The sequence below is a fragment of the Colossoma macropomum genome, unplaced genomic scaffold (assembly GCF_904425465.1).
Source record: "Colossoma macropomum unplaced genomic scaffold, Colossoma_macropomum, whole genome shotgun sequence".
Classification (NCBI taxonomy): Eukaryota; Metazoa; Chordata; class Actinopteri; order Characiformes; family Serrasalmidae; genus Colossoma; species Colossoma macropomum.
Genome location: NW_023495280.1, coordinates 468,724 through 482,236, shown reverse-complemented (window position 1 = coordinate 482,236; position 13,513 = coordinate 468,724). Strand labels below are relative to the sequence as shown.

General features: G+C 40.4%; 1 protein-coding gene across 1 annotated transcript in view; it reads right to left on the bottom strand.

Annotated features, from left to right (window-relative positions):
* The window catches only part of cntnap5a (contactin associated protein family member 5a), a 140,390-nt gene that overhangs the window by 88,644 nt on the left and 38,233 nt on the right, over positions 1–13,513 (bottom strand). The window contains exon 3 of the mRNA XM_036561924.1: positions 10,621–10,814. Within this exon, the coding sequence (XP_036417817.1) occupies positions 10,621–10,814 (194 nt within the window). The remainder of the gene's footprint in view (positions 1–10,620; positions 10,815–13,513) is intronic.

Below are 13,513 nucleotides of genomic sequence, written 5' to 3'. Positions count from 1 at the left end.
TTTCAAATTATGTCAAAAACTGAAAAACGACAAAAATGGAGATAAGAGGTTTTCTTCCGACAGCAGCGATATACACTCATCTAAATACACTATATTGCCAAAAGTATTCACTCACCCATCCAAATCATTGAATTCAGGTGTTCCAATCACTTCCATGGCCACAGGTGTATGAAACCAAGCACCTAGGCATGCAGACTGCTTCTACAAACATTTGTGAAAGAATGGGTCGCTCTCAGGAGCGCAGTGAATTCCAGCGTGGTACCGTGATAGGATGCCACCTGTGCAGTCGTGAAATTTCCTCGCTACTAAATATTCCACAGTCAACTGTCAGTGGTATTATAACAAAGTGGAAGCAATTGGGAATGACAGCAACTCAGCCACAAAGTGGTAGGCCATGTAAAATGACAGAGCGGGGTCAGCGGATGCTGAGGTGCATAGTGCGCAGAGGTCGCCAACTTTCTGCAGAGTCAATCATTATACATCTCCAAACTTCATGTGGCCTTCAGATTAGCTCAAGAACAGTGCATAGAGAGCTTCTTGGAATGGGATTCCATGGCCGAGCAGCTGCATCCAAGCCTTACACCACCAAGCGCAATGCAAAGCGTCGAATGCAGTGGTGTAAAGTGCCTCCACTGGACTTGCAGTGGAGACGTGTTCTCTGGAGTGACCAGTCACGCTTCTCCGTCTGGCAATCTGATGGACGAGTCTGGGTTTGGCGGTTGCCAGAAGAACAGTACTTGTCTGACTGCATTGTGCCAAGTGTAAAATTTGGTGGAGGGGGGATTATGGTTTGGGGTTGTTTTTCAGGAGGTGGGCTCGGCCCCTTAGTTCCAGTGAAAGGAACTCTTAATGCTTCAGCAGACCAAGAGATTTTGGACAATTTCATGCTCCCAACTTTGTGGGAACAGTTTGGGGATGGCCCCTTCCTGTTCCAACATGGCTGCGCACCAGTGCACAAAGCAAGGTCCATAAAGACATGGATGAGCGAATTTGGTGTGGAAGAACTTGACTGGCCTGCACAGAGTCCTGACCTCAACCCGATAGAACACATTTGGGATGAATTAGAGCGGAGACTGCGAGCCAGGCCTTCTCGTCCAACATCAGTGTCTGACCTCAAAAATGCGCTTCTGGAAGAATGGTCAAAAATTCCCATAAACACACTCCTAAACCTTGTGGAAAGCTTTCTCAGAAGAGTGGAAGCTGTTATAGCTGCAAAGGGTGGGCCGACATCATATTAAACCCTAAGGATTAAGAATGGAATGTCACTCAAGTTCATATGCGTGTGAAGGCAGACGAGCAAATACTTTTGGCAATATAGTGTACATCTTAGTCAATGTTCAATTCAATCTTCAATTCTTCTCTCAGCACAAACCACAACTACTCAAAAGCACCACAACATCAAAACTATGAAATAACACAAATAAAATATTGTACGGATCAAAACAAATCACTTTCATTATCTGATTCCCTTTTGCCTTGATGTAGCTTTGCACACTCATAAGAAGCCACCTGAGACTAGACGAAAAAGACTCATATCTGAGAGCACAAAGCAGAATGATTGATGTTGGAGTGACAGCCGATAATCCATGAGTGTCCAATCGTATCCACACAGGGCTGGCGTGGCTGTGCATTTTCATTCCAACAACATTGAAGTGCACATGGTAAGCGGTTAAAGACTTAGACTAAGTAGAATCAGGTGAGATCCTGTTTGGAGTGAAAACCTGCACTGGGCCTTTACAGATAAGACTGGATACTCCTCTGCTAATCAAACCTGTACTATAGTATGTGTGGCTGTAGCCACTGTCCTGCCTAGTTTTCTTCGGTATTTCCTTGTCCTGTTTTAGCAGCACATCAGACGGAAAAAGAAACCATAGCCGGCAAGCTGTGGGAGCCATTAGGCTCTACAGTGGAGGTCGGCAGCATCTGTGAAGCGATTAGAGGGTGCTTAATTTTTAGATGGGAGTGCACGTTCGATGTGTTTCTCTCTGGCTACGACTAGGCCAATGTTACAGACTGCCCAAAATGCAAATGGGTGGAATGTGTTTATTTACTGGGTACAGTGGGGTCCAAAAGACAAATTGAAAAAGTCTAGGATTGTTTTCATTTAATCTTCTAAATAAATGGCAAAGTTTCAGAATTTTTTAAAACTTTAAAATGAAGAAAGGTTTTGATAAGTAAAAGCAAGAAGAAATATTCGAGATTTCTAGGTCACTATTCAAATTTGTGAAACGGACCCTGTAAAGGTCTTTGTACAAAAGAGTCAGTTGTTTTGAGTCTTACTCATTCCAGTGAGGCTCGTGTTCAGATGACTCTCAGATGGATTTGATCTACTTATCAGAAGCTTTTGGCAATGTTAGTGATCAGAGTCGTGCCAGCTTGACTGCACAGTCATTTAAGCAAAAGGGGAAAAACATGATGTAATTTGTATTGAAAAACATTGTATTAAATCAGAGAAGAACGCAAAAGAGAGGCATTTTCACTAGTGGTCTAAGATTTTTGGACATCATTTTGAAATACCGTCACCATTTTTAACTACCCTCTTTCCATTATACCATATTCTAAGCCGGTAAAATGTCCAAACTTTAAGCTGGTGCTGTATATTCACTGTGAAACATATTACAGTAGAATACAGCAATGTCAACATTACTGTAGTTTCTCCTCTCCATGGAAGAGCTCTTTGCCGTTTCTCTCGCTCTCATACACACAGAAGACCATACGACAACACACACACCAACGCACAATAAAAGGCGGTGAATGCTGGTGAGTGCAATTATCCCTCTCTTTGGGGAGCCCATTCACACCTACCTATTGGAAGACCTTTGCTGACACACAGCAGAAGCAAAACAAACTCCACTGTAACTCACTGCGTTTTCATCCTCACATCTCTCCTTCGCAGCTGCTCCATCGCTCGAGCGACATGACACGCGTTGCGATGAGGACATACAGCAGCTGGCTAACGCAATCAGCTCCTCTGTTAAAACAGCGGCTTTTCAAGAGAGATCTACTCGAGGAGCAGGAAGCTATGGTAGCCGAGGGATGAGGGTTTCATTTGACGAGGGTGAAAACAGCTGCTTGAGTGAGGGAGGAAGCTTTAAAAAGCAATCAAAAGCACATTTTTGCAATCATTCTGTTATTATTACCACTTTTGTCAGCGAGGTACACTATTACAGATGCACCATGATCTCAGAATCATATTGTATTGGCTGATAATTGCTTAAAAATAATCATCATCAATTTGACTAATACTTCAAACTAATCACAGTAGAATGTTTAGGTATCTTTTTACTGCATTGGTAGCTCTAGAAGCTTCTCTGTAATAATAATCCAGGTACACAGTCCCAGTTTTGAGTTTTATAAATGTTTATGTATTAGTATTGGCAGTGGCATCAGCAGATATGCACGTAAAATAAGAGATATCGGCTACGGCCCACAATTCCCACACCTGTGCATTCCTGTATACTCAAAATTTGTCAGAATGTATCAGACACACTTTCTAATTTGTGAATCGGAATTTGTGAATTGACACAGCTGTTCAGCTGCACACACACAGCTTGTATAACCTCCATAAAAAATACTGATCAATAGAATGGGACACTCTGGAGCAGCTGCACATGAACACAAGGTCATCATGTTCAATGCCAAGTGTGGGCTAGAAGGGTATTAAGGCGCCCCCCCCCCACCCCCCCCCACCCCCAGCATTGAGCTGTGGAGCTATGGAATTGTGTTCTCTGGAGTGATGGAGCTCCATCCAGTACCTTTGTGATGAGTAGGAGTGATCCAGAACCCATCATCCATCATCAGTACCAGACCTCACTAGTGCTCTTGTGGCTGAATGCAGTAAAATCCTCACAGCAATGTTCCAACATCTTCAGTAAAACCTTCCCAGAAGAGTAGACGCTGTTACTGCAGCAAAGGAGGACAAACTCCCTATTAATACCCTTCGTTTCAGCAGAAACACTGGATGAGCAGGTGTCTATGAACTTTCAGACACATAGGGTTGTATTCAGAGTGAGCAGCTTAACATTTATTTGCTTATTCTGTGTATCAGAGTAGTCTTATTATCTCAAAGGGCATCTTAGGATGTTCTGTGCTTTTCTATGATTCTCTTTCACTGGTGTTTGACCTTCATGCTTGGGGGGAAACAGCTGAGAGTGATAACGCTCTCTCTATAATGTGTGTGAACTCCTGCTCTGTGGCAGGAGAAGGAAGAAAACAGTGACCCCTCAACATCTCTGTATGCGGACGTCTTTAATAAACCCAACTTTCTCAAGAGCACAACTCTGTCTAGTTTATTCTCAATAGCTTCAATAATTTAGGAACAACAACGACTATAAATCAACATCTGTGACCTGTTTTCTCCCCCACCTAAGCATCCCCTGTGCCCCGTTCCACAACATCATTGAAGGCACATTAGAAATAAGCAGGGATGCAGACATTCATTTATGTAAGTGATACTATCTTCAATAGCCTATAATCTATTTGTTTTATTTGACGTTTGTAGGGGTCTGACAGTATTTGCTCGCCATTTTCAGACATGATCTCTGAACACAGAATTTTTAAGAATGTACACTGCTAATGTTCAGAAGCATAGATCATTAATGTCTTTATCTCTATTGAGAAAAAAGTCATGGTGTAAAATAAAAGTTCTCCACTGTGGCTGGCCAGCCTCCTGTAACTAGTAACTAATATTAGGCTTTTTACATATCAGTGGCTGTTTTCTAGCTACGCTGAAGCACAAGCCTCAACGCTCTTAAGTACACTGTATGTAAAGTATCATGTGGTCACATAACAGCTTTGGGGTCCATAAATGTTTTTTTATTAATAAGGTTTAAAAGATTTAACTGATTATATGAACCTCTGGCGCATTATCAGATGCATCCTTGCAGTAGGCTGATTTTAATCTACAACGTACATCAGAGGTTCTCAACTATTCATGGCGAGCATCAGTGAAGAATTAAGAAACTTTTTACTGGAAAACCAGAAAAAACATCAAATACAAGAATTACAACGACACCAAGTAAAAAAGCATCATTCATTGGAAAATATGAAGACAGTGACATAACATGCTGATCCAAAGCCAGTGGAGATGCTACTATGTGTAGTCCGCGGGGAGAAGGTAGTGAAAGAGGCTACAAGGCCGTCTAATTAGTTCACTGTTTACAGACTAAATGTAATGTGCGTCACACCGTCATCACCACCACCAATCCCAGAGCTCCCTTACCCGTCTATGAAAAGCAGTGTGGGCTGTGATTACGTCTGCGCTGTTACAAAGTTTGGGAGTCACCGTATTACATTTACCAGAGACATCCCACTTACAGCTGAATGCAAAAGTGTGGGCACCCCTGGTCAAATTGCATGCTTTTTGTTGAGTGTAAATAAGTTATACATCCTCTACAGAGAACACATCTCTGCACACTTTAATGCAAAATTACTGTTTATTTGCACAAAAAAACACAAAAAAAACACATAGCATGGGGCCTGGGTAAATTTTTTCCAATATGCTAAATTCAGCAAATAAATAGATATTGTGCATTAAAATGCAGAATTTGCAGAAAAATTACATATTAAAATTTGTTCTCTGTAGAAAACGTGATAATATTATTTTCACCTAGAAAACTTTAAAACTTTTGCATACCTGCATAAACAGTAACACAAAGGTGAAGTGAAATGTATGCTAACAACAGAATTAACTCATCAGACATGTCTTACTGTTCATCCATCATTAGCTTTAAACAAAACGAATGTTGTTTTTTGGATAAAGAACAAAAATCAGTGTCAGAATTATTATTATGCTTGTTAAAGACTGGACAACAAAAAAGCAATTAAATTTGAGTGTCCACAAGCAGATGTTCGTGTTTTTTTTCCCCAATTTTCTCCCCAATTTAGACTTATTCAATTACTCCTATTTAGGACTCCCCCAATCACAAGATACCACCAGCGCTAGGAGGGTGAAGGCTAACACAGGCTTCCTCCGAGACCTGTGAAGCGCCACCACGTTTTTTCGCACAGCCGTTTACGCAACGTCATTGGACAGCTGAATGCACTCAGAGGAAAGTGCCAACTGCCAGATGTGTTACCTAACAGCTAACAGACACCTGCGCTGGCCAGCATTGCACTAGGTGATGGGGAGAAACAGAGACCATCCTACACACCCAGAGTGCGAGACCAATTACGCTTTTTTGGACTCCTGGCCACAGATGGCTGTGGGGATCAAACTCACGATCTTAAGGCTGAGGCTTAGACAGTTGTACCACTCGGAGGCCCATAAGCAGACGTTCTTGTAAGATCCCCCCCACCCCCCCCCACCCCCTTCAGTTCTTTTACACCATGCTAAACCATTTAGGTTGGTGTCCCAGACCCATATGATGCCTAATTCTAGACTAAATATGATTTCCAGTGGTGATGAATCACCATCCACATTGCATCTAGTGTACATATGGAGCCTATATCTGTGAATATCATAATGCAGCACAGAGCATAAGGAAAATGTCACATTGCAGCTATTAATTAATGACACAGATGAACTCCTGAGATCTGTTTGAGATAAACTGCACTGAGGCAGCGGGAGACGGCTCCCTAAACTTGAATTAGCTCCTGTGGAAAAAGTGCCCGGAGCTGTGTGAAAGAGCCTGCAGGTTTGGCCGCCCGTTCTGCTGAATTTGCTCACTGAATGACTCGTCCATCAAATTCAAGAAAAAAATTGTCAGAATTTAAAAAGCCTAATCAGTCATATCTCTGTCCCTCAGTGCACGGCTATTAAAAAAGAGCTCGACGCATGAAAGCCGAGCTTAAAAAAACTCTAATCTCGAGCAAGGAGAGACCCGGCGCAGACGCTGACTCGCTACTTTGATTGAGGAGTGTGATGGCTCGCTCGGCAGCGTCATTCTCTTCCCTTTGCTAACCGCGGACTGGCTGTCAGAGTTGGGATTTTCTTAGGTCTCGCTGGAAAAAAGCCCCTTTGTTAATGCTCCTCTTTGAAGTAGAACGACTTAGAGAAAAATGAATTACGTTAGCCTAATAGAAACCACTTTCTTAGCAGAAAAATTTTGTCAACAATGAAATGTCTGACATTCTCAAGGGGTGGTTCGTGACACGAGGATTTTGTGCATTCCGTGCATTTCCAGCTCACGTCTCTGGCAAGAAATTCATTTCACACCAAGTCTGGAGGTTTTCAGTCAACAGACAATGTACAGTGCTATGCAAAAGTCACCCTTTATTTATTTCATTTCCAGTCGAAAAGGCCATTAAGGCAAAGTTATTTACTTTCCAGGAGATATTTCTGAGGAGATTAGATATGAAAGAAAGTCAAAGGAAAATATGCAAAAAAAAAAAAAAACTAGTTTTAATAAATTTATTTAAGACCACCAAAACTGTCCCCCTCAGATAAACAGCGCTTAAAGCTTTCATCTTTGAGAGAGAGGAGAAAATCAAGCTGCTTCAGATCTGAAAACATCCACAGGTGTTTCTGTCCATCCTTCCACTGTGAGAAGACAACTCAGCGCTATGGGTCTGAAAGGATGTGTAGCTGTTCAGGAAGCTCTTACTGAGAAAAGGAAACAGACACATCAAACAAAGAAGCTGCTGGTGTTCTCAGAACAATGGACTGACCAACCCAGAGTCCAGACCTCAACATCACTGAATGTGTTGGGGATTATTTGGATGGTGAGAAGCAGAAAATGCTTCTCAGACTGAACTTTGGAGGTGTGACTGCAGATTTCTTTGAGAAACTGAATGTGAGTCTCCTGTAAAGAATGGAAGCTGTAATAAAGCTTGCTCACTTTGAAAAGAATATATTATATTCAGTTGTCGAGGCTTCTGCATAATTTTCTGATGCTGAAATATGAATTAACAGTTTCTTAATGGTCATTTTGACTGAAAATTAAAATAAATAAAGGGTGGTCTGTGACTTTTGCACAGTACTATATTATAAAATGCTTTCTTTTTTTCACTGTATCACTTTGCAGAAAGCTGTCAGCAAATTACAGTGTATCTCTCTGTTGCTTCACATGTAGGCTACCTCTATGCCCATCTTAATTAGATGCAGATTACCTGTCATTCACCACTGTTCTGAGTTTTCTGCAATTTTCTGCAGAAACATCTACGAACTCAGTTCAGCAGGTGTGTTTTAAGCTGTGCAATAAAAAACAGTAATAGAACGCTTCACAGACCTCCGTTTCAGCACCCACGCAAACTTGGCTAATGGAGCTTAACAATGTTGACTTTGAGCGAATCTAAACTCTTCTTCTGCAGCTGGAAAGTTTTATAACACACAACCAAGTGACAAAAATGAACTAATTAACTCTATATATAAACTTCAAGCAATATTTCACCTGGTTTATGGATAAATGGCCTCTTATTTGACTGTAATATCTTTCTGCCATTAGGTAAGCTTCTAAATGTCATTACACCTTTTATATAACAGAGGCGTCACAATTTGAATGTAATTGCCTGGCAGCAATATGAGACAATGAATCTCTCAGTAGACGCTCTCCTCCATCATAATAACCCACATTATAAGCATGAAGGCTTAGCCTCAAGGAAGAAGCCTTCATAGTTCATCACAAAATTCCACACGAAGGCCTAAGGTTCCTTAAAAGGGTTTCACGTCAACAAAGTGGTTGCTCTGCCAAAGGATTTTCCAATGCATCATCCACACCTGGCATTAAAACGGGATTCAGTCAGGCTGCCTCGCTATCAGAGTAGGTGAAGTTGCGCTGTGATTGGTTCTTACAGTTGTGTGAAAGCAGTGTGGCTACGATACATGCATTCAATTGGCATGTTATTCCAGTGGGAACAGTAAATGTTTTATGAAGGCTGCCATGGAAGATCAGGATATGTGTGAGAGGAGCTATTAGCATTCCAGTCACTATTTGCATCATTGAAAGAGAGGAAACCCACACCAGCAGGATCTCATGAATGCATGTGTGTTTGTATTTGCAAAGTTTATGTATATAAAATAAAAGGTGAAATAAAGATCTTGGATCACCAGCACAACAGACCTCTCCAGTAATATTCAGTTAGGCTTTAAGTTGAAATATTCACTGAAGGATTCACTAAACAACAGCAACATAGAATATATAGCTTGAATGTCTGTTAAAAGCCTAACACTTCCATTTCTAAGTAGAGCTGTCATAACTAGTTTCAAACCCAGTGTAGGAATGAATGTACACCACCATAACATAAATTTGGGAGCCCCATAAAGGTACTAGAAAAAATAGCATAATCTTAGCTGAAATTCAGAAATGTGACCTTTATTTGAGCATTAGTAAAAGAATCAGTTTCGAATGATTCCAAACAAAAAATATTTTAATTGAAGCTCTAGCTTCAAAAAAGATCTTTTATTCTTAGTAGGGCTAAAACAGTTATTCGTCAGTAGCGATAATTGACAATAAAAAATAATTCACAAATATTTCCATTGATGATTTTTCATTTGCATTTTCAAAGTGATGTCCAACCGAAACGACTTAACATAAAGAGAGCAGCAGTTGACTTATAGTGTTGTACCTCTGTGAGCAGATAGTGAAAGAAAAAGAACAATTAAGACAAAGTTAAAAAAGAAGTAAAGTCTGGAAGTATTTTCTTGATATAAAGGAAAAGTCATGACATACAACAGAAGCTTTTTTTCACTGAGCTTTCTAAACAAACACAACATTAAAGCAGCAGAGTGGTAAGTGAACATTAGCTTTCCCTCCATGCTGATGTTCTGACTACTGATTTTTAGATTAAGCTAACGTTCCCTTAACAAACACCACAAAAGCTCATCATGTAACATTAGTAATGTTAGTCACTGGAATATTAATCAGTTTCTATTTATTAGATGTATTTTGCAGCTACTTCAAAAAAAATTAAACATGTGGCAGCTCGTCTTATGTCAGCGTTACATACATTAGCTAACTATGTACTGTTTAGTTAGCTTAAAATACAACTCTTGTAAACTGTCATCCACTCATGCTGGAGACCTGTCCACACAGAGCTCATCTAGTGAACTAACACAATAAAATGTCAGATCGGTTAAATGATGCCGAACCTTGATCTGCATATGAATTATTATATCTTTTAGCTATTGCTTATTACTTACAGTAGCTCAAAATTATGTTCAGGCTTAAACAAAGTGCCATGTTTTTTTCCCTGGTGGTAATTTAGCTTGTGGTAAAGGGAACTTCAGAATATTGCCAACTTCACATTCACATTTACAGGCCAGGTTTAAGCAGAATAATCAATTATTAATTGTAAATTTACATAACCAAATGTCAAAACGTTGTAGTTCTTCTCATATGTACTATACATTCACATTTCACAACAGGCACCTAAATATTCCTTTCTTTTACTTCATTTTCAACAATCTCACAGTTATATCAAGCTTTGTTACTTAATAATACTCGACTGCATTTTCCACTCCAGCACAGGATATGTGTAATTGATTGGCTCAGCAATGCTAAACGCTAAAAGAAAATCTTAAGAGGATGTTGTCAGGAGGGCAATCACTGTTCTCTTGAGCAGGCTCCGAGGTTAATCACTATCAATATCGCAATCAAAAACCACCCAGTCATGAAGCCCGTTGCACCACAAATTGCTGGTTGGAAATGTCAATAGGCGGGTAATAAAAGCCTTCGGACTCACCCCCACGCTATCCTCGTGCCTGTACTGCTTCCAGACGCGCCCGGTGTCGCTGTACAGGAGCATGTAAGCGCTAACCCAGTCGTGGCTGCCGTAGCGGCCCTGGGTGGCCACCGCTGTCACCTCCATTCGCATCCGGAGGTCCAGCTGAAGCCAAGGGGACCTGTCTGTCAACTGCGGGCTCCAGCCGCCTCCTCCTGGAAAGGTCAGTTTCAGAGAAAGATATTAAAAGATGTCTATCAAACTGAGTGAAATTTTATCAGACCTTAAGCAAGACTCTTAGAGGAGAGTGACAGGCACTGTTAATTTCAGAACAGCCTCCACAGTCCTTCCAACAAAAGGGACAAAGGCATCAAGGGGATGCTTGATAAAGGCATTTTAGTAGTTTCCTGTTGACGAATACAGACAGATGTTTTAAAAGAAACCCTATGGTCATCATCAGCATTTTGGTATGATTATTTTAACAGTTCCCTTTGATGGCCCTTTTCTAATCTAAACTCCCTAAAGAGTTTTGGTCTAAATAAGAGGATTATGTCAGGATTACTAGATTAAAACGAATTATTCCAATTTAAAAAATGGTCAATTAAAATGAACTTTCTCCAACAATATGCAATGATTAGTTCAAGATTTAAATGATAACCAGTGTCTCTGTGGGAGGAGCTATAAGCATTCAAGTCACTTTTTGCATTAGTGAAAGAGAAGAAACCTACACCAGCAGGATCTCACAAATGCATATAGGTTTGCAGGTGCAAACTACATGTAAATGAAGCAGAAGTGCATATGAAGTAGAACGTTTTGATTAACTAGATCTAAGGTGACCAGATTTTCAGTTTTAAGTTAAAATATTTACTGATTCCTTGAACAACTGCAAAATATAAGGTAAAAAAATGTTACATGATTGTATGTTCTTGTTATGCAGAGCTACAATGGCTTATATTAAAATCACTTTTGGAAGAGAATGCACACCACCATTATTAAGCTGCTAACATAAAATTGGACGTCCCAATGAGGTGCAAAAATTAGCAAAATCATATCTGTGTTACTCCCATATATAAAAGCCAGTTCCTGCTTTGAACATGACAATGTAATACTAAAGTGCAAAACTATTGGCATTGTGGAAATGTGTGCAAATGATCAGCACCAAACATCCCACTCCAGCACTCCTGTACTACTACACACAGTTTTGCTTTGTGGGACGACCAAACATCCTTTAAATTTTTGTCATGTTTTGTCATTTTCCAACTTTTAAATACAGTATCTAAACTTAATGCAAATGTAATTCATTACGTAACTATGTAAATGATGTAATTACATACAGATAATGAAAACAATGTATAATAATACAACAGCAGCAACTGTATATTTCTAAAAGTTAAAAAAGATTTCAAGCTGGCCTTTAAACCAGACGACTCCAAACACCGCTGCATGCGTGAAGAACCCAGACACCGTGACCTTAGTTAACATGCACAGTGCTCCTCCTCAAGTTAGCCTGAAGGTGGGAGAAGATTCTCCAAGTGCACGTTTTCCATAAAGATGCGCTTTGAGTCCCCACGCTCTTCCAGAGGCGTAGGGAGGAACATGCCTAGTTCGGATGGAAAGGTTCATTACTCAAGCACTGCCGGCTGGGAGTCGACACCATGGTAGGAGATGAGAGCTGAATATCAAGCTGGTGATCTCCGGCTCACAGGAAGCAGCGTTTACACACACCCCCACCCCCACCCCAGGGGAGGGAAACTGTTCTGTTTGCAACACACTCACAACACAGTTGGTCATGGACGAAAATAACTCGTAGACTGCAGCCTGAGTAAGTGCTGGGTCGAGGACCAGCGGGGGGAAGAAAGATGTCCTTTTTAGATTTTATAAATGTGGATTTTTTTTATTTCAATTGCTTAAAGGTAGAAAGGAGGCAATTTTCGAGTTTAGCCTGTTAGATGTAGAGAGGAGCTGCCAAGGACTTCAGAACCTTCACTGAAGGTCTATGGAAAGTTGTAAAACGGCACAAAAAAAAAAAGATTTAAGAGGTTTCCAAGTGACGCAAACATCTAAGCCAGGGGGCTCAAACTATCATCCAGCAGGCCACATCCAGCCAAGACAGCTTCAAGCATTTTTCTGTACCTAAATATTTACATCTGATGGGTAGATTTGCTTCACCCTCCAGACACTGTGGCTGGTTACCCAACATACACACCTATAAAATCAGTCTACACTGATGCTTACAGTATTAACAGAGTTCTGCATGCAAGAGGAACCATTCAAAGAAAAACCTGACGCAGGATGACTGTAATTTAGCTGTAACTAACTTATGTATTATTCTAATTTAGACTAATTGTTAGTTAAATCTGCCTTTGTGGTTTCATTCATGACACAGTTGTAGATAGAATGTGTTATAATTAAAAAACAAATCCAACGGGATTGCAGAATCAACCGCTGGTTTTACCAAAGCTTTACTTGAAATAACTTCACAAGCTGACAGAATTGACAGTGTTCTCCTCCAAGCGTGTTGAGCTGTCCAATGATGTAATGTTAGCTGCAGTTTCAAAAGATGCAGAAGTTGGCTTCATGTTTCTTAGAGAAACTCCCTGCTTGGTAGCGTCATGTGATATGGAGAGGCCTAGATAGTGTAAATGGTCACAACTAAATTATATATGTGTGTGTGTGTGTGTGTATATATATGTGTATATATATATATAGATAGATAGATAGATAGATATAAAATGTCTGATTCGGTTAGCCAGGGTTGAATGATTTAGAGAAAATATCTAATTGCGATTTTCTAACCAATAGTGCAACTGCCATTTAAATTGTGATTAATTTCTATACATTAAGCCACAGGTTTTTGTTTGGGGGGGAATAAAACCAGCACATCCACTTTTTTCTGGCTGCAGGCTTAAACCCT